At 43.9% G+C, this 20,283-nt stretch overlaps 2 protein-coding genes and 1 long non-coding RNA gene across 3 annotated transcripts; 1 reads left to right on the forward strand and 2 right to left on the reverse strand.

Annotated features, from left to right (window-relative positions):
* Positions 1-862: 862 nt before the first annotated feature.
* LOC119352702 lies at positions 863-5,374 on the reverse strand. The gene is made up of 2 exons (XM_037619277.1): positions 4,901-5,374; positions 863-1,428 (listed from the first exon to the last, which is right to left on the reverse strand). Exons 1-2 carry the CDS (start codon positions 5,344-5,346, stop codon positions 1,101-1,103), a joined length of 774 nt encoding a protein of 257 aa, XP_037475174.1. The 5' UTR covers positions 5,347-5,374; the 3' UTR covers positions 863-1,100.
* Positions 1,315-4,368, forward strand: LOC119352703. The gene is made up of 4 exons (XR_005170214.1): positions 1,315-1,492; positions 1,574-1,711; positions 2,413-2,568; positions 2,685-4,368. It is a non-coding gene; the product is annotated as an uncharacterized LOC119352703 (long non-coding RNA).
* Positions 5,375-10,709: 5,335 nt separating the features above from the next.
* Positions 10,710-13,698, reverse strand: LOC119352704 (CBS domain-containing protein CBSX1, chloroplastic-like). Its single transcript, XM_037619278.1, has 5 exons — positions 13,330-13,698; positions 13,012-13,194; positions 11,971-12,040; positions 11,768-11,839; positions 10,710-11,140 (listed from the first exon to the last, which is right to left on the reverse strand). Exons 1-5 carry the CDS (start codon positions 13,603-13,605, stop codon positions 11,088-11,090), a joined length of 654 nt encoding a protein of 217 aa, XP_037475175.1. The 5' UTR covers positions 13,606-13,698; the 3' UTR covers positions 10,710-11,087.
* Positions 13,699-20,283: the final 6,585 nt, after the last annotated feature.

The raw sequence follows: 20,283 nt of genomic DNA on the forward strand, positions 1-20,283 counted from the left end.
TTAAATTTACGGTCAAAGTTGAAACACGTGGATAGAGAAAACACCACATCGTGAAATGGAGGGAGTATTGTTTTGCGCGCGTGTCCGATTTCAATTTGTATCCAGCTGGTTTCGCTACGTTTCTTGTCCGCACGGCTTAATAAACAAAATGTACTTTTATTTAACTTATTTACCAGCAAAGTGGGCTGCTCAATGCGCGGAATAGAATTCATATTTTTAGCAATATGACCATATACTTGGATTGTTTGAAGAAAAACTGGGAATTGCGCATGACGTACCAATTGTACTTTTCATGATCAGTCGTCTTGTTCAAATTATATTCTCAAGTAGTAGATCCCAACCATGCTCACATTCGTCCCACAACTCCTCGTCTTCGTAATGGTTCGACCGTGATTCGTCGTCGATTCTCAATCAAACAGGCACGTCCACGACCTGTTAAAACCATCGAACCATCCACGCATCATCCGTGAAGAAAAGAACAGGTCGCTAATCCCACAAACCCACCACGAATGCATCTTTTATCGAAATCACTAATTGAGAAGTATTTCTTGCAAAGATCACTCTTGCCTTCTTAGTGTTGGAAATATGAGCAATTTACCGAATGATTTTATTAACAGAAATACTAGATAAAGCATGACTAGTATGACAGTGATAAAATAAGTCATGCAATTTATATAAGAGAAGGTAAACAATATCTTTATATATGAACCGTGACTAAACACATCTAGAGCAGACAGTATAGCAAGTTGCATACTCCTTCACGCGCGCGTGAAGGAGTATATGAAATCTTTACCTAATAGTAAAGAGAATTGGGTTTCTGTCGTACATCGTCGCGCGCGATTTTGCATAAAAGCCCCTTGGTTTATAAAAATTAACCCGCAGTCCTCGGCATAAGTCAGCCCGAACCGGTATGGAGGAGAGAAAAGAAAAAAAATAGCCCAGCCTCCTCGATCCCATCTCGAGCCTAGCCTGCCGCCACCTCCTGCCCCACGCCGCCGCCGCGCGTCGGCGACCCCGCCGCCGCCGCGCGTCGGCCCGCCCCGCCTCGCGCCGCCGCGGCCACCTCCAGCCAGCCCCGTGGCGGGCTCTCCCTTACCTCTCTATCCCAGCCGCCAGGAGGCGACCGACCCCGGCGATGCTCGATCCGGTGCCGCGACGCCCGCTGGTCGGCACCGGTGAGCACAGCACCAGGAACCACCGTTAAGCCTCAGATCCCCCTCTCCTCCATGCTCCCAAGCTCTCACTATGCGCCGCCCGGGAGGGCTCGCGTTCGATGCAGAAAGGCAGCGGACGGAGCTTGCAGGGCCCGGATCCGTACGTGGCGATTTTTGGGAGGGGGAGGGGGATCGCCGGTGACGCGGAGGAAGGCCGGAGCGCGCTTCCCGCTCGGCTCCATGGCGGCCCCTGGACAGAAATCCATGGCGGCTCCTGGGCAGAAAGGAGATAGGGAGGTGAGGGAGAAAGGGACAGTGATGAGCTCCAGACAGAAAAGGTTAGGCACCTGGTATAAGCCTATCATTTCCTTAATCTTTCAACTCTAACGCTTAAATTGTTTCTCCTGATGTGTTTTCAGAATCTCATACTTCAAAAGATTGATGGTCAGATCAAGTGTATTAATGAAATGTGCAACATGATGTCTCTTGATCTTAAGAAGACATTATATGAAGTTCATCCCAGCTTTGTTGAATTGGAAAGAATCAAATCCATGAGTGTAAGTGATAGCACACTTGATAGGCTTGCAGGAAAAGTTCATGCACTAAATCAAGAAAAGAAACAGAGGCTCCCGAAGGTCCTGGTGTTTGCTGTTCATGTTAGTCATTTAACAAAAGTATGGGTCTGTGTGTATCTTTAACGTATTCACCTTAGTCTATATGTTTTATTGTTGACCTCCAGTATGGGCCTATCATTGTGTTTGAGTAGTTGCCTGATAATATGATTCAGCTTAGCAAATCATATCATGATCTATTTTTCTGAACTGTCGAATATGCTGTCTTGCTTGTCACTCTTTAACTCTTATGATTCAATGTACCTGTACATTTAATAAAAGCAGGAGCATGCATCTATCTTACTTCAATGCTTTCACCTTGGCGTATATTGTTTTACTATTTGACCTCCAATAAGTCAGTCATCGAATTTGAGACTTTTTATAATGCGATTCAGCTTAGCAAAGCATATCATGAATGTTTCTAAACCTTTTGTAGTTTGATTTATTTGGTTTATGCCATTCCATTATGATTTGCATACACTATACATGACATGTTTGCCATCCTAATTCAGTTTTATTCCTGACCAGTGTATGGTTTACTGACCTGTGCACTTTAGCATGCTTACCTTTCAACTTCTGCTAAATATTGTTCCATATTTCTTTGTATCAAAGATCCACACTGTTGAAATTTGCATTATCTATTGCAGCTACAAGATCTTGGAGGCACACTCATTGAGTTATGGAGTCTAACGGACACACCATTAGATGAACAGAAATGCTTTGATCATGTTACTTCTTTGATTTCAGTCTCACAAAATACAGTGATGCCTCAAGGATGCCTTTCACATGACCTTATTAAGAAGGTTACAGTTGATTCTTGATTGTCTATTTATTTAATTATTTTCTTTGTATTTTCATCAAGCTAATTTCTTTAAATTATACTAATTGTCATGTGAAATTCCTTGCCCCCGTTGTTTAGGTAGAGGTTGAGGTCAAGAGACTGAAGCATTCGAAAGTAGCAAAATGAAAGAGCTTGTCTTAAAGAAAATGATTGACCTTGAAGAAATCTACAGAAGTGTTCACATGTATATTGACAGCGATCATGAGTAGCAGATTCTCACTGAACTTATTGATTCTGGTTCACTTCTTTCCCATGATTTTCATCCTGAAGATAGATAACTGAAGTTATTATATACAGTTTTGTTTCCATTAAGAACTACACGATGCATGATTTGAAAGGTGCTCCTTGGTTATATAACGTTGTTGTTTCTGTCTCATCTTAAAATTCTGTGAATTTCTTAGTCAAATGCAATGGTAGGTTCTGCAACTGTCTTTCAACTTTGTGCCTTCTAAGTATCAGCTTGACTATTTAGGCAGATCAATTTGGATAAAAAATTGAATAAGCTCTTATGGAAACTAAAAGGGAAAAAATATTGCAAGTCATTGCGGCTCTCCTTCAGAGGACGATTGCGCATTCATGCTCTAGGATTTTTTTTACTGAGCTCAAGGTTGTGAACTATTTATTTCCATTTCTTTGGTAGTGATATTTGGTTAAACTGGAGATCCTAGCTATAGAACATCAGCGGTGTAAAGTATATGTATTGCTGCTCAGAGGTTCTATAGATACATCTTTACTGATTTTTCATCTTTATCATGTATGCTTCAATTCTTGCATGCCAAATAAACATAAGTTCGTGTTTTATTGTTTAGTTGTCTCATGTTCGCTCTTCATTATTCTATATCAAAGTGATGTCGTTCAATGCGTTTGTCCCTTGCTGATGTAGAAATTGATTTCCATGAAGCATGCCCTCAAGGTGCAACAATATCATTCTTCCTGGTGTTGCATTAAGTATACCTCTTATTTGTTAAAAAATCCTTTGGATTTGGGATTAGTATATTAGGTAGACATCTTTTGGTTAACAACAGATTCGAGCGCAGGGTAGAATTCTTGGTTGATTCTAGAATTTCGTTGTAGATTAGCTGGCAGATTAGAACGTCTTTGGCACTGGACCCATCAGACGCGTGTGCGTGTGCAGATCTCACATGCATCTACTGCATCACTTGTTGTTGGATGGCAGTGTGGTGTGCAAGCGTGTGGAAGGCCTATTCGCCGCCATGGGGGCGCAACTCAGCTCTGAGGAGAACAGTTCCAAGGCCCAACTAACAGGCTACCACAATTCCCTTAGACCACTCACGGACTGTAATTGAATTGCTTTATCGATCAATCTATCAATTAATCATAGGCTACAATTAACCAGTGTAGTTTGGATTTGCAGCACTAGGGACCATTTGATTCAATTTGTGCTATAGTAATACTAACCTAATACAATTATCAGATCCTTTTGTCTTGTCAAGCAGATGGTTAATTACTGGACAAGTAGAGCATGGCATTTTCTGTGTGCAATCCACAGTGACAAGCTTGCAGAGGCTACTTCAAGTCAAGCGGCTTTAGAATTTCTTTACTATGTGTACTCATGTAGTATTTAGGTTAGAATAGAATCAGATTTGATTGGTGCCCTCAGTTCATAACAGACATTGACAGGTTACTTCTTTCTGGCTTTAACTTTGAAGCCTAAATAAGCACCTTTTGCTACTTAATTGTGCTTGCAGTCATTTGTGATTCTCAGTTCATGAATAATATATGTTGATAAGACATAAATTTAGAACTTTTGGCACATATGTACTTTAATATTCTTGCACGCTTTTATTACTTGATTTTTTTCATTGAAGATGTGTCAAGGTAGTGTATAATTATTTTCATCAGAGATTGTAACATGTCATGGTTTGAAGGATACCAATAGCTTCATTCGTTGTGATCCTCGGACTTTGACATATCCTTCATGCCAATAATTTTATTTAGTGATGACAACTGAACGTGTAACTCATATTTCTTTAGATTTTTTTTGCTTATATATACTCATGGTTCAGGGTGTGGTGTAGTAACATTGACATGGTATATGGATTTTTCAGAAGTCGAGCAACAGTTTTATGCTCAAATAAAGATATATATGAATACAAATTAGTTGCTGGTTATTCCTTCATGATTTAGTTTTCCAGATTGGAAACTAAGAATGGAAAGGTGAAGCTGCACATCAAACTAGAGTACACGCATATGTGCACTCTGTTTCCATTACTTTGAGCTACAGGAAAGGAAAATTACACGTACATGAAGTAGTATATGGGGGTAGCACTCACCTCTCCCTTTGAGCTTGCATCGAGCTCCAAACTTCAAGTGAGTTTGCACGAGCTTGTGCTGTATCTTGGGGTACCAACTGACCGCCCCCGCACGCGATGCTGTTCGGCGGGGAACGGCGGCATGGAGCAGCACGCGACGCTGTTCGGCGGGGAACAGCGACATGGAGCAGCTGCCACAACTTAGGATCGGGCTTTGGCGCCCCGACGTAAGCGGTGCTATCCGCAATAGCTCTCGCCTTGCCGCCGGCCACAACAACGACCTCAGACGGCAGACCGCATCTCACCAGTGAATCATCTCTGAGCTCGAACAGAGGGGAACATAGGCATGGGAGCAGCTGCCACAACTTAGGCCCGGGCTTGGACGCGCCAGACGCGGGCCGTGCTAACCGCAAAGGATCCCTACTTGCCGCCAGCGACGACGATGGCCTCGGATGGCGGACTGGCATCTCACGGTCTCACTTTGTGGGAAACGCTTCATGGAGGTCGAACTGAGGCAGCTAGAAGAGTCCAGGAGATAAGTTAAGGGAATGGAAAGAAAACAAAATATGTCGTTTCAGTGGTGGGGCTGACCAGAACACGTGTTGGTCGCGTTTAGCCCTGCAGGATAGTGCGTGCTGGGGGTAAAACATGCATAATCGTAACTTGCTTCCTCCATTGCAAACTCTTATGACATGAATTACTTGATTACACCTGACTGGCTGGTTCAATTTTGGTACTCCCTCCATCCCAAAATTCTTGTCTTAGATTTGTCTTGGTATGGATGTATCTAATACTAAGAAGTGACTCGATACATTCGTATTTAGACAAATGTAAGACAAGAATTTTGGGACGGAGGGAGTATTATATTTGCTCCCGCTTGCTTTGATCTAGATTCACTTTGTTGATATTGAATTGGCCTTAATGTTAACATCAACAATGGTTATTCGAGTTTCGTATTACTATAGACATAATTTGCTTCAACTACAGCATTTTGTATTTTCCTTTTAAATTTATATGGAACATCGGAAACCCAGCCATGGCGGCGGTGGTGTAGACCTTCACCTAACTCCCCAACGGCATGTCTCAGCAGAACAAAGCGGATGGATCTGTGATCCACATGTTGATAAAAGGAGAGGCAAAAAAGAAGAGGAATGTTGCCACTTGTCACGACACAGATGTGACATTTCTCATTTTTTGTCCTTATCAAAACACGTGTATGTAGGGGCTTAATTTGTATCTCATCCGCTCCACACTTGATGGTGATATACATCGGCTTTTTTAAATAGACTTAATTTTTAGACATAGCCTTCTCGCTGTCGGGCGGCACCATCCTGCTCCTGCCCGACCGTGGTCATGGTGGTGTGCGTCAGCAGTACCGCAATAACAATCGGTGATTCAGAATCAAAATCATATCAAAACAGCAGATAATGTCTCAGATAAGAAATGTCTATTACGTGATATTTTTTCACCCGTTGCAACGCACGGGCATGTTTACTAGTAGAGTCTAATATATTTAGGGCAAACACTAGAACAAGGAACTGTAACAGGACCTCTAATAGAAAGAGGAAGAACACGTACGGGACAGCAGCAGCAGAAGCGCAGTCGCGCGAAGCGCTCCCCAAAAACCTTATCTCCCTTCTTCCGTACAGGACTCAAAAGGTGCGACCTCTCTTAAATAGACACAGGAGAAGAAGGCGAACAGGGCGAACAGGCTGCGACGGGAGGTGAAGCAACAGAGGGAGACGAAGCGAACAGACTCGTCGCGTCGCGTCGCGTCGTGGCGAGGCGTGGCGTGGCGTGGCGAGGCAGGCGGAGGAGGAGAAGCGCGCGTGGATGTCCCTCTTGTTCTCATGCTCATACAAGTGGGGAAAGAACCTCCCTTATAAAAAGGTCCAACTCCCTCTAAACTAGCAATGTGAGACTAAACTTTAGTTCCACCTCTTGCCTTGCACGAATGGGCTGCGTGGGCCTCTAGGATTTATTAGGAATTTCTGAAACTACTATTGGGCTAGGCCCAAAATAGACAAAATTCCAGGAATCCCCCACCAGATCCCAGAGACACACATAATTTGCCTTTGGTTCCAAAACACCGTTTTATATACCGGTACTGCAGTGAAGACTGTTAAGTTGAACTTTCACCTAGAACTCTATGCTACACTAGTAAGCAACTTAAACAATAGACTGGGCCTTGAACTGCAAATTTTCTGCGAATCTACCTTCACATAAAGCCTTGACCGATACTAGGCTACCGTGGGTCTTCCCCGCGGGTGGAGCTTATGCGTCATACTCCGTGACCTTTCATGAGTTTACTTGAGAGAACCCTACTCTCATAGATTGTGACGTTTGACAATCAGACTCATATATAGGTGTTCTTCAAAAGATATTCTGCAGGACAACATGTCTGCTTAAATGAGTCACTTAAAACACATTAAGATATACATCAACCTGCCATGTAGATTAGGAGAGTATTGCATTGTCATGGAGTGGTATTTTTAATAGTAAGGATACTCTCCTCTCAGTTGATCAACATCTTATCTTCCACATCTAATTCACGGGATCTTCAATCACAAAGAATATGTTACCACTGTGAACAACTCATATTGTGGGTCTCATACCCATCTCCCTCGACGCATTATCTATCACATTACGTGATAAACTCTTATTAAAAGGATCTACCAGTTTTTTAGAAGTTTGGATATAATCCAATGCAATAACTCCGGAGTTTCTCATTTTCCTGACAGACTTTAACCTTCTCTGAACGTGTCTTGATGACTTCATGTTATCCTTTGAGCTGCTCATTTTCGTGATCACATTTTGATTGTCGCAGTTCATATCGATACCCGGTACAGGTTTCTCAACAATCGGCAAGTCATTCAAGAGCCGGCGAAGCCAATCTGCTTCGACCGTAGCTGTATCTAGTGTTGTGAGTTCTGCTTTCATTGTTGACCTCGTTAAGATGGCCTGCTTGCAAGACTTCTAAGAAACAACGCCACCTCCATGAGTGAATACATAACCGCTCGTGGCCCTTATCTCATCAGCATCTGAGATCCAGTTTGAGTCATTATACCCTTCAAGCACCTTTGGGTGCCCGATGTAGTGAATTTCATAATTCGCAGTGCCTTTCAAATAACGCAAAACTCTCTCTAGAGCTTTCCAATGCACATCTCCTGGTTTTGAGACAAACCGACTCAGTTTGCTAACAGCAAAAGAGATGTTAGGTCTTGTAGTACTGGCTAAGTACACAAGCGAGCCAATAATCTGAGAATATTTCAATTGATCTCTAGCAATTCTTCGATTCTTTCGAAGTAACACACTCACATCATATGGTGTTGGAGAGGGCTTGCAGTCACTATAGCCAAAACGACTCAAGATCTTTTCCACATAGTGAGATTGAAGCAATGTAATCTCACCATCACCGTCTCTCAACAACTTGATGTTCAGAATGACATTAGCTACTCCTAAATTCTTCATCTCAAAACAACGAGATAGGAAATCCTTGACCTCCTTAATAACATCCATATTTGTTCTGAAAATCAGTATGTCATCAACATATAAGCAAAGAATAACTCCTTCGCCCCCACCATGACGATAGTACACACATTTGTCAGCTTCGTTTACAACTATATCTGGCCATGGGCCGGGCCTAAAAAAGTCCATGGCAGAAAACTGAGGCCCAGGCCCTACTTTTCAAGCCCAAGCCTGGCCCATCTGGTAAAAAGCCCTGAAAAGCCCTTAGGGCTTAGGGTCGTGGGCTGGGCCTCTTCCTTAAAATGTCGATATGCTAAGCCCAAGCCTGCCTAGGCCCTGCTAGTGGGCTCAAAACTCAGGCCCAAGCCCGGCCCATGGTCAAGCCCATCGAGCCTAGGCCCTGAATTTTAGGGTCGGGCCTGGGTGGGCCGACAGGGCCGGGCCTGAGATGGCTAGGACTATTTACAACAAAGCCTGCAGCTGATAAAGTTCTTTCAAACTTCTCATGCCACTGTTTAGGTGCTTGCTTGAGTCCATACAAAGACTTCAGCAACTTACACACTTTTCCTTCCTGACCATCTAGTACAAACCCATCTAGTTGTTCCATATAGATTTCCTCGTCCAACTCTTCATTTAGGAAAGCAGTCTTAACATCCATTTGATGAACGAAAAGACCATGTGAGGCAGCTAGTGAAAGTAGAACTCGAATAATGGTCAGTCGAGCCACATGTGAGTAAGTATCAAAAAAGTCTTCACCTTCCTTTTGGGTATAACCCTTAGCCACGAGCCCTTGTACTTTTCAATAGTACCATCAGGTCTAAGTTTCTTCTTGAATACCCATTTGCATTCTATAGGTTTGCACCCATAAGGACGATCAGTTATCTCTCAAGTTTCATTCGTCAAGATGAACTCCATCTCACTACGAACTGCTTCCTTCCAGTAATGAGCATCTTCAGATGCATAGGCCCCTGAAATAGAACTGAGAGTGTTATCTATGAGATACACAAGACAATCATCACCAAAGGACTTTGCAGTCCTCTGTCTCTTGCTCCTAGTAGGAACTTCATTGTTCTCCTCCACATGATAGACAAGATTCCAGCACTTAGGTTGTGACAAGAGACGCGCTGCATGTGCATCATTTGTCACAACCTGAGAATTTTTCCTTTTTTATAGATATGTTTATTCAAAACATTTTATCTTTTAACCATGCATCCAAATCTTGAACTGTTTTTACCGTTGAACTCCTCACGTCGAGATCTTCAAAACTAGATCCCGTGTTGATAGATTTTAACGAAATTTTTTTTACAAAAAAATCAAACCGGGAGCCTAATTTTTTTTCCTTTCCACAAGAGCATGACTGTTGACTGTGCCTCTCGCAGGAGCAAAACCATGCCTCTCGTGAAAAACAAACAAAAAACGCATTCTTTTTCCATTTCCAAGAGGTCATGCCACTCGCGAAAAGCATAATCGTGCCTCTTACGAAAGAAAAAAACAGAAACATGTTTTTTTTCATTTCTGAGAGGCACGGCCATGCCTCTCACGAAAACACAACCGTGGCTTTCGCGGAAGCAAAACCATTTCTCTCGCGGAAGAAGAAGTTAAAAAACATGTTTTTTATTTTTCTGAGAGGCACGGCCGTGTCGCTCGTGGAAGGAAGAAAAAAGGAAATACAATTTTTTTTCGTTTTCCCAGAGGCATGGTTTGTGCCTCTCGTAAAAGCAAAAGCCGTGCCTCTCGCGAAAAAACATGTTTTCTAAAAAAATCTTTTCAAAATTTTTGTTTGATCCAAAAGCTAAGGAAGACCAGTGGAAAATCAAAAGGACAAAAAATTCAGAACAAAACCGTTTAAAACCCAAAAACATGTGTGAAAAAATAAAAATAAAAATAAAATTCAAAGGGAGAGCCGGCCCACCCGCAAGTGATCGCTGAGAGGCTCCAGAAAGAGCGCTCTTCAACTAGTTGTTCTCACTTTCTCCCCCTCCCCACTAAACCTGGCATTCATCAGGCCAGGCCTGGTTTCAGGCCGGGCTTGTCAAAGCCCAACAACAGATTTGCCAGCCCGAGTCCGGCCGAAAGGCCCCACACATCTTTTTGTTACGGGATCCACCAGGTCATCCCGTGGTACTGAAGGCCCAGCCCAGCTGGAACGGCCCAGGAGGGAGGCAAGGCCCAACCCGTGAGCCCAGCTGGAACGGCTCAGTGAGTAGATACACTCTGGTGAGCTGCAACAAATAAAGCTGTATTTAAATCTCAAGCTCGATTTGATACTATCGTAATTTCGTACTACTATGTCTTTTCTGGTTCTCAAGCTCGAATTTAAACCTAAAATTTCTGACAAAGCACATGGATATTGTATGACTGAGGCAGAAAAATATATTGTTTCCACATGGACAACCTCCCCATATTTTCTCAAACAAAATCATATACATGCTAAAAAAAATCAAAGTTCAAATGTACATCAGCGCCTGCTACATGAAGAGAGATGGCAAAGACAACTCATCGCAAAAGAGAGCAAGCACCCATGTCACAACAACTATTCAAGGTCACACAGATCCAGAAACACAGGACACAGCTCATATAGAAACACGAAGAACACGCCGAGGACCCGGTAGAGGAAGGCCCCCACATGTACAACATACCACACCGCTAGGATTATTACTGTACATGAGCAGCATTACCGTAGGCTAAATACGCTGCTGCCGTCGAAATGTACAGTGGGGATGGAGGATGCAGGATCTTCTTACGCCTTGCTGGCCTCCAAGGCCTGGAAGACGTCCGTCCGCGTTACGATACCTGCTTGTCGGAAATAAATGGTCATGTATGTGTGCGGTGTTCTTGTTCACGCTAGGAAGAACAATAATGTTTTATCCAGCAGTTATAATGGAAGGGTTCTCTGCAGTTTAGTGAAGACAATGCTTCTTGTTCTCATTAGGTAAGTAAATGTGTATGCAGTTGCGTGAACAGTCTTCTGTAGTCATTGCGGTTTGATGCATTGGTTGCTCAAACTAGGTTCCGGGGAACTGAGAAACGGTGCCTACAGTTACAGTGAAAAGCTTGAAGACTAAAACTGAGAAATGTGTGGCTGCTTTCGGCTTGTTTTCAGTGGAGATAACTGGGAATGTAGATTATACTGGTAGTAGAATGTCCAAGAAATACGAGTCTTGATAAGGTAGAAAGAAAACTAAAATGCATTATTTCATAAGAGCATCACTCAGTTACCATCTAACCAGCAGGTACCCGACATCTTTACCCTACTATCCAAATGCAAACAGCTAAAACCAATGGTTCTACATAGCGGCAAACTTTTCTTTTTAAACTACACTGCATCGAGTGGCATTTATGGTAACCATATTAAGTAAATTGCTGCATCTAATTATTATTTTTCAGAAATGGCAATCAAAGGGATTTGCCAACTCTTACCGATCACTTGCTGTTGTTCATTCACAACTGGTATCCTGTGAACTTTGTGCTTGAGCATTAGTGCAGCAGCTTCTGCTCATGAAACAAGTTTAAAAAAAAAACACATTAGCACATCTTACTGAAAATACATTACATTTCTTTATTACAGTAGCTATTATGTTGTAGAGCTGTAGGGCTGTAGTGTAGAGGGAAGCAAAAGTTACCCAAGACAGTCTTCTCTAGAGTCAGAGTTACAGCAGGAGAGGACATGACTTCTCCAATGGTTGAGTCCAACTGCATCATAAGAACAGGCAAGGATGGATCAACGTCACCAAAAATGCTTATAGACTGAATCTCAGAAACTTACAAAAAAAATCTCACATTATTCTCTAGTATAGTTTAGTGCACATGAGGTCATATCAAAGCCAAACCAAAGATTATTAGAAGTAAGGCGAGAGTCTTAGAAGCAGCGGCCTTTATTTAGGGATGTTTCTAACACACATGTCACCGTTTAGTGATGATTTAGACTACAATTAAATAGGTCCTGGAATACAATAATGTGTTAAAAACTAACTGTCGAAGATCAGTTCATACATACTCAATTTGCATCTCGATATTTTACTAGTTAACTGATATTTATTTTCTTAACCTGTAAAAACAATCGAGACAAAATTTTCTATGGGGTTAAACTTTTGTTATTCCTCACTTGCAGGCTGGTTCATATATAGGTAACTGCTGCCCAATGGACATCAGTAATATTCAGCATGTTCGATGCAAAATTCAGGGTAGATGTTTTTTCACACCATCTAATTCAACCCCTAAATGTTGTGGTACCACCTTACAGGACTTGAACATGTTAATGGTTAAATTCTTTTAGTTATACAATTTGTGCTTCAGCAGGCACCATTTTCTTTCCGCCCCCAAATGTTCTGTGCATTCGAGGTTATTCTTTGAAGTTCATGCCATCTAGTCCAATCCCTGAATATTCAGGTACCAACCTCAGGGGACCTCAACATGTTATTGTTTGCCTAAATTTGATTATATTTTGTGCTTCAGCATTCAGTATGAACTGAAAGTGCAGCTAGTGGTACTGTAAATCTAACAGTGGGTGGAGCATACAACTGAATTTGACTTTGACATAAATCCATGTTCAGACAAATCAAACAAGACAGGAACAATTCCCAATCCATGCCTTCTGTCAGATTAGACATATATTCTAACAAATGATGGTTCGAGATACAATTGGTTGAAGAGCACAGACTCACCCCATTGGAGGCCCTGGCCTTGTCCTTCTTGGAGACGACCCCGATGCACCTGCCCTCGCCGTCGACGACGGGCAGGCCGGACTGGGTGGCGAAGAGGGCGTCGATCTCGGCCAGCTTCTGGTCCGGCGTGGCCACCTCCACCGGGCGCGACATCACCTCCCCGAGCTTCGCCGTGGGGCTCATCTGCAGCAGACCAACCGAACCAGATTCAATTCTCGATGCAGTCGCGACGGAACCGCCAGAAACCCATCAGATCCAGCCAAAAAAAAAGGTGAAAAGAACGCATCTGGCAAGAAGGCGAGCGAGCGACGGACGGACCTTGTCGGTGGAGACGATCTGGGACTCGAGGTACTGGCAGAGGTCGTCGTAGCTGGCGAGGGAGAAGTTGCCGGGCCACTCGCCGGACAGCACGCCCTCGGGGTTCTCGTCGATGGCCGGGCGCATGTCCATGTCCCCCAGCGCCGCGGCCACCACCCGGCGCCGCCCCCCCGGAACGCTGACAAAGGAGGCAGATTTCGCCGGCCCGCGGGGCGGCGCGGAGGGGGAGAATGTCCTCGCGGCGCAGTGGACGGCGGCGGAGGGCGTGGACGCCATTGACGTCGACGGCGCGTGAGATTCGGCGACGGGATTGCGGTCCGGAGCGAGTGCTGTGGCGATGGGTCTCGCTCTCGCGCGCGCGTGTATCACGGGTGGGGTGGAGTGGAGTGGGGTGGGCAGTGGCGAGTGGTGTGGATGTTTCTGGAAGGACGTGGAGGAGGGGGGCCCACCTGCAGGCGGACGGACGGTGGCCACGTGACGTGTCACCGTCGCGTACCCACGCCTCAAACCTCCTCCAAAATCAAACTTTTTATAACATTTGATTGACTTTCACACGCACAACATTTGATTGACTCAAGGGGGTGTTTGCTGAACGACTTTCCTCTAAAAAAATGTACTACCTCCGTCCGGGTGTATAAATCTATCCGTTAGTTCTAGGTCATCGATTTGAAGAATTAAATATGTGTTATATGTCATGAAAAGTATACCACTAGATTTCCACGCGGATGTAGTTTCTAAATATATATTTTTTGTCACATATAATACATATTTAGATAGTTAAATTATCGACCTAGAACTACGCGAATGACTTATACACCGGGACGGATGTAGTAATATACTTATCGTTATGACTAACTAACGGATTTGCTAGTTCACGCCTAGATGGAATTTAACGACGTCACATCTAATAAGTCTTCCATAACACTATCGGGTTTTATAATATTCGTGCAGGTTTGTTGATCGTTGCCTGCTTTGTGTGTTCCCGCACCGATGTGTGATGTGCCGGCCGCCTCTCGTCCTTGTGTCTACATAGTTTTGTCTATACTAGCACATATGTCTGTGCGTTGTAACAAGAGATTTTTTTCTGCGAGAAGCATCGGAAGAGCTAATTGATGTGTCCATCAAAACGGTCTCCGCAACGGTTGGGTGACAGAGCGAGGAGTTGCGGTGTTCTCGCGGGTCATATTTGGCCCGCGAGATCTTGATAGTGCTGGAGTTGGTCGGTGTGGTGGCTACCACTCAACTCGTGTGTTTTTTTCTTGGTTTGCCTCCGTGTCTAGGTTATGGTTGCCTCCTCATTTTGTGGCCACACAGTGATCTTCGGGGCATAGTTGCTTCGACCACTTTCCTACGATGACGTAACCGGATAGATTACTAACTCAATTAATCTCATTTCATTGCCATAATCAACACATAAACAGGTGGTCCCTACTTTATCGGGGTTTATTCTCTTTAATTATCTTAGCGCTTACTTGCCTATATTTTTTTAATCAGAGCCAAACCAGCATATCCTCTTTTATTGGCATGTGCCAAAATTTCTTTTAATTATACCTAAGCAATATATTCTCTTGTATCGTCAAATGGCATGTGGGATGCACAATAATTCGTGTCTGGGTCAGATCATTGGCAGTTACTAAAATGACGTGTGCTTGTAAGAAACGAATAAAAATCCAGAAGAACCGTTGAGTCAAAGGATTAGACTCATGACCTCAATATTTTGACCACGTGCTTATAGCCATTCGAACAAACAACTCCTGCTAAGAAATGGCCAACTCAAACACATGTACGAAATGGAGAAAAAAAAACAGGCCAGCTCAATCTTCGGCCCCATGTACGAAATTCTGACTATTTGCCGCCCCATACGATAAATAATGTTTCTCATATGCATGAGCAGGAAACCAATGGTCTTGCTTTGCTGGACCGCCGCCGGCCCACGTACAAAATTCGGTACAAAACTGTTTCTCTTTTTTAACAGGTGGACACACAAAAATTTAGTACCATCTTGGATAGAACAAAAAAAAAATCCGGTGATGAACGGATTAAAAAATTGAAGAAACACATCGTGCTTTATTAGCAGACGATGTAAATATTATTTGAGTTCTAATAAGAGCTTTTTTATGGTACCCTATACTGCTACGGAAAAGGGAGCAGTATATACCTAATCTCACCGTTCAATTCTTGAGGGTATTTTAGACCTCTAATTTTCACATTAAAAGAAAACCAAACTGTTATTAGTTTGTATCTGGAATCTGTCATGGCTGTCGACTATCGAGAGAAAATGCCGCCGACTCAATCCAGACGCGCAGTCTCCCATATTGCACGCCCCGGCCATCTAACTCCCCCTCACCGCCGCCGTGCTAGTTCACTCCATCCATATCTAGCTATCTGCATGCTCCTTTTGTAGCCTCACAAATCCGTAACCTTCCAACAGGCCTCGAACGTCCGCCGCCTTGTTATGGATTAGAAGTTCAGTTATCCATACTTGGCTGCATCGTAGAAACTGAGTGATGTCAAAAACTTTCTTCCAAGGGGCTAGCTGCCGCTGCTAGGAACTAACAAACCCATCACTGAAATTGCCAACAACCTGAACCAAGTGGTGCAGCTTAAAACCTGAATTTGCATTGGACATGGCCAACTCTCTACAAAGGTGAACACTAAATTATTCGTCAGCGCCTGTCACCTGTGGGATGAGGGTACCTCACATCCGGCCTGCCGAAGAAGAGAAGCTGCGCCATTCTGCCCTCACATCCGGTGTAGGCAGGGGACGTCGGGTGCCGACTGCCGAGACCTGCGCCATGCCGCCGAGCGCCTGATCCACGAGCACAGGCTGGCCGAGGAAGGGACGAGAGATCGGCTCGCCGAGGGAGAATGCGTGGGGCGCCTCAATCTGACGAGCTGAAACTTGAAAATCTTCCCAAGTTGCCCTCAAATCACATATACCGCTTACGTTGATCGAGCAGTGCAGTCTTTATACTGCTAAACCAATTCCAGCAGTATATATCTCTTTGGGCCGTTGGATCTTCCAGAATGGAGGGCCCGTATTCATTACCGGGTACCGTAAAAGAGCTCTCTAATAAAGCTAGTCATGAAGGCTTTCCCCTCAAAAAAAGTAAAATTGCGACCCACCTTTGCAAAGATTGCCCCTGCTCGGTCGTAGTCTGGAACCAGGTGATCACTTGGCCAATGAGGAGTTGCCGGTGTTAAATTTCCTCCGTGAACCTGGTGTCGTGTCTGGATGGTGGATGCTCATTAACTAGTCAAATGAAATGTGAATGCATTGTAGCGGCAGGCTCATTCACAACTCATGGCCCATCTGAAAAGTCATTTACAACTCATGGCCCATCTGAAAAGAGAGGAACATACATGTTTTCATAGGTCGTCGCATGACACACCATGAGGCAGCCTTGCTGACCTTCAAGAAGTGACTTGGCATTTGCTGGGGCCATGCCCACTGTGGGCATTGGTTGAGTAAATGTTTTTGTTTCTTTGGGTTTTGCTGCGTACACCCATCAAAAACGTGTGCCCTATACATTATCAAAAGTTAGTGCTCCTGTCGATTCCCCAAATATAAAAAAATGTGTGTCATGAGTGAAAAATAAAGTTGTTTCTCTTTATTGAAATTATGCACAAGTTCACTAAGGGCATGTACAATGGGGGCAGCATCTAGGTGCTGCCCGGTGCATCCACGTAGGTGAAAATAAACGAAGCCATACGTACTAGTTTCTATCACCCAACGCTCTAATCTGAAACCACCGCTTTTATCGGGGCCCCATCTTCTTTTTGCATCTTCTTCCTCGAGTTCATCCATGGATCCTCTCTCATCTTTTCTTCAGAGCAGATTCGCTTCTCCCAACCATGGAACAAGAGCCTCCGACCTCTATGTAAATCTCGTGGAACCCAACACGCAGGTCTTCTCCCCCGCGTGCTTTAGCTTAGGTCGTTTTCCCCATGGCTCAAATATCTTCTCAATCTCATGGTTGTCCATCTCCATGAAAAGAAATTGCTTCAGATTTAAGGTAGAGGCTCAGCCTGTTGTGGATCCACGAGGTAGGAGCCAAGACGCGTCCGAGCTCATCCCGTTCTTCATGGCCCTTCCCACATCCGGCCGTCGTCTTCGCCTCGCCAAGCCTGGCCGTCGTGCTTGCTGTCCGGCACCATACGAGCACCGGTGCTGTCCACGGCGGTCCAAGACTATGACGCAGAGATCACTCTCTTCTTTTTCGCCCCCTCTTGCTTTTTCTTCGCTTTTTCGCCCGAGGAAGCGGCCTCCTCTGCAGGAGTCACCTGGTGTCTGCAAGCGATAGCTTTTTAGCCACGATGGCATCCGAGCCTAGCTGGCCTGCGGGGCAGCAGGGCTGGGGCTACCCATTGGCCATGCCCTAAGAGAGAGGTCCACAAAGCGTTCCAAGGAACAAAGACATGTCGACGATTTTGTTGTTGTTGTTGCTGCTGATGTTACGACGAACTCAGCGTTTAGGTGTAACAAAAATGTGTCTCAGGAGTGAACTCAAAATAATGATGTTTCTCTTGATCGAAATTATGCACAAGTTGATCAAGAGAGAGAGGTCCACAAAATGTTCTAACAAATAAAGACATGTCGACGAGTGGGGTGAAAAAGAATTATTACAACTTCAAATCCATCCTTGACACGCAACTACGAGCGTTTTATCCTAGTTCCAACTCCACCTTGGATATGCAATTAAAGGCCAAATTTTTGTCCTGGTCGCAAGTCCATCCTCAACACGCAACTGGACCCTACCCATTTTTTTCCATTATTGCAAGTCCATCCTCAACACGCAACCAGGGGTGGTGGCGACTCTTTTTATGTTCTCAGTTACAACTCCACCCTAGATACACCACTGGGGTCTGAACCATTTTTGTCCTAGTTACTAGTCCATCCTTCACACACAATTGGCCCTGACCCATTTTTGTCAGTTATTTTGACAGAAACCATGTGTTGTAGTAATTAAATCAGTATTAGCAATTCACATGTCTTACGCGGTTCATGTTCTGTTAAAGCAGTGATTATTTTCACCTGCCTAAAAATCGACCGGGCATAAGGATGAACACAACAGCTTAATTGCGCATTGAGTATGCTCTCCCACACATCGACTATATATCTCTGTGCTATCCAGATGCTGGCAAGAATGACGAGGGCATCGCTCAGGTTTAGGATCTAGGCACGTGATGCACAAGAAGGTTAGGAGCAATATACTATCATGTGATTTTGGTGTACATATTGCCTTTTTGTACAAGGCAATGGCAGATGCGCCCATACATATTAGATATGGAGTACAGGATTATTGTTTGGTACTTTGGTTGCAAATAGATCGGTTATATCCACTTGTATGGTTCAATAATACGGCTTCTTCGAGTTAGTTCTATGGACCCACCGAGCCAGAAGCTTCTCAAGCTCAAGCATTTAATTTTTTAGTTAGAGATAAGAGTATTGGAGCTAATGTAGGATCCGCTCAATGAACCACATGTTAAGGTAAACATCTAATGTTTTACCCAAGCGGCAAGGTTAACTTTGGAGCGGCAAACTATGTGATTTTGGGACCTCAGTGCTCCATGGTTAGAACCTCTATGGAAAGGCTGCCCGAATGGTTTGTACTTGAGTAGGTTGGGAATAACATAAAACCTTGGCAAGGACGATATTTGCCAGAATATACTACGCATGCTCCCTTAATTAGTTAAGCTCTTTAAATTATGTGGGTGGCACAGATATCAACGCAGTTAATTGTGTCTCTTCTCAAAAAATTTATCGATTTCTCATTTAGTTCCAGGATTCTTTTCATGGGTCTTTGTGGCATGCGAGAATAAATCAGGCTACTAGTACAAATTTTGAAAACTAGATAAATCAAGATTTGGAACATGTTCTTTGCATGAACCCTCTTAACAAAGATTTTCGTATTTATACTTGTTAGAATTTTTCTTCTATATTGACTCGGCTATTCCATCAAACTGAGCCATTCATTCAACTTTTATGAAAGAAAGACCCAGGACAGAATAAATAAAAAAGCAATGAAAGAAACAAACATGTTCAATAAGCAAAAGAAGAGGGATTTGGACACCCAATAGTTCCGAGAAAAACACCAGTTTACACGACCAGAGCTAACAACCACCCAACCATCTCTCCACAATCTAATCCCTATTATATTTCTACAAATAAAACATAGTCTGATATAAAATAAAAAGAGATATAAACCTGTAGGAATATTCCAGATCGATATATTTATGAATTCTGGTAAAATCGCCGCAAACTTTAGGGACATTTGCCATATGTGCATGTGATGTGTATGCTTGTGGTGGATGGCGGAAGGTGCATGTGCATCTATCTCTGTGGATCGCTGAAGGTGTATGCATGCTATGTATGCTAATGGCGGAAGGCGCATGCATGTGTGGCTGAAGGTGCGTTGTGCATGGAGTAAGGCAACGGCAGATGGCCGAAGCCACGGTGGAGGGGGCGGACGTTTGGGACAGGGTTGGATCATAGTTGGATGACCCGCGCTCTGTATCGTGTCCGTTACTGGGGATAGCGTTGGACATGTCCTAAGTACATTTTTCACTTTGTTTACATACGTTGGCCTCGTGTTTGTGGGTTACAGGCCATTTTAATCGTTTCAGTGAAACCAATGGGTATTTGTTGCCTGCCTAACTAAATGAATTTGTGCAATGTCACCACGAGGAAAAACATCCATGCGTCTAAAAAGCTTGTTCCTCAAAGGTGCTAGATACATCCATTTAAGAGATAAGTTTGTGACAAATTTTTTTCGGACGGAGGGAGTAGACGAGAGGTTGAGTGCAGGGGATGTTTGGTCTAAGGATAGGAGTAGGACAACTCAAAATCTTGACCAAATTCAAGCTGTACCGATGGGAAGGCGGCAGAGCAAAACAAATTTATGTCCCGGGCGCGACGCAGAGCAACGTTGAGGTATACGTGCATCGGTGTTG

The sequence above is a fragment of the Triticum dicoccoides genome, chromosome 2A (assembly GCF_002162155.2).
Source record: "Triticum dicoccoides isolate Atlit2015 ecotype Zavitan chromosome 2A, WEW_v2.0, whole genome shotgun sequence".
In the NCBI taxonomy this organism is placed as follows: domain Eukaryota; kingdom Viridiplantae; phylum Streptophyta; class Magnoliopsida; order Poales; family Poaceae; genus Triticum; species Triticum dicoccoides.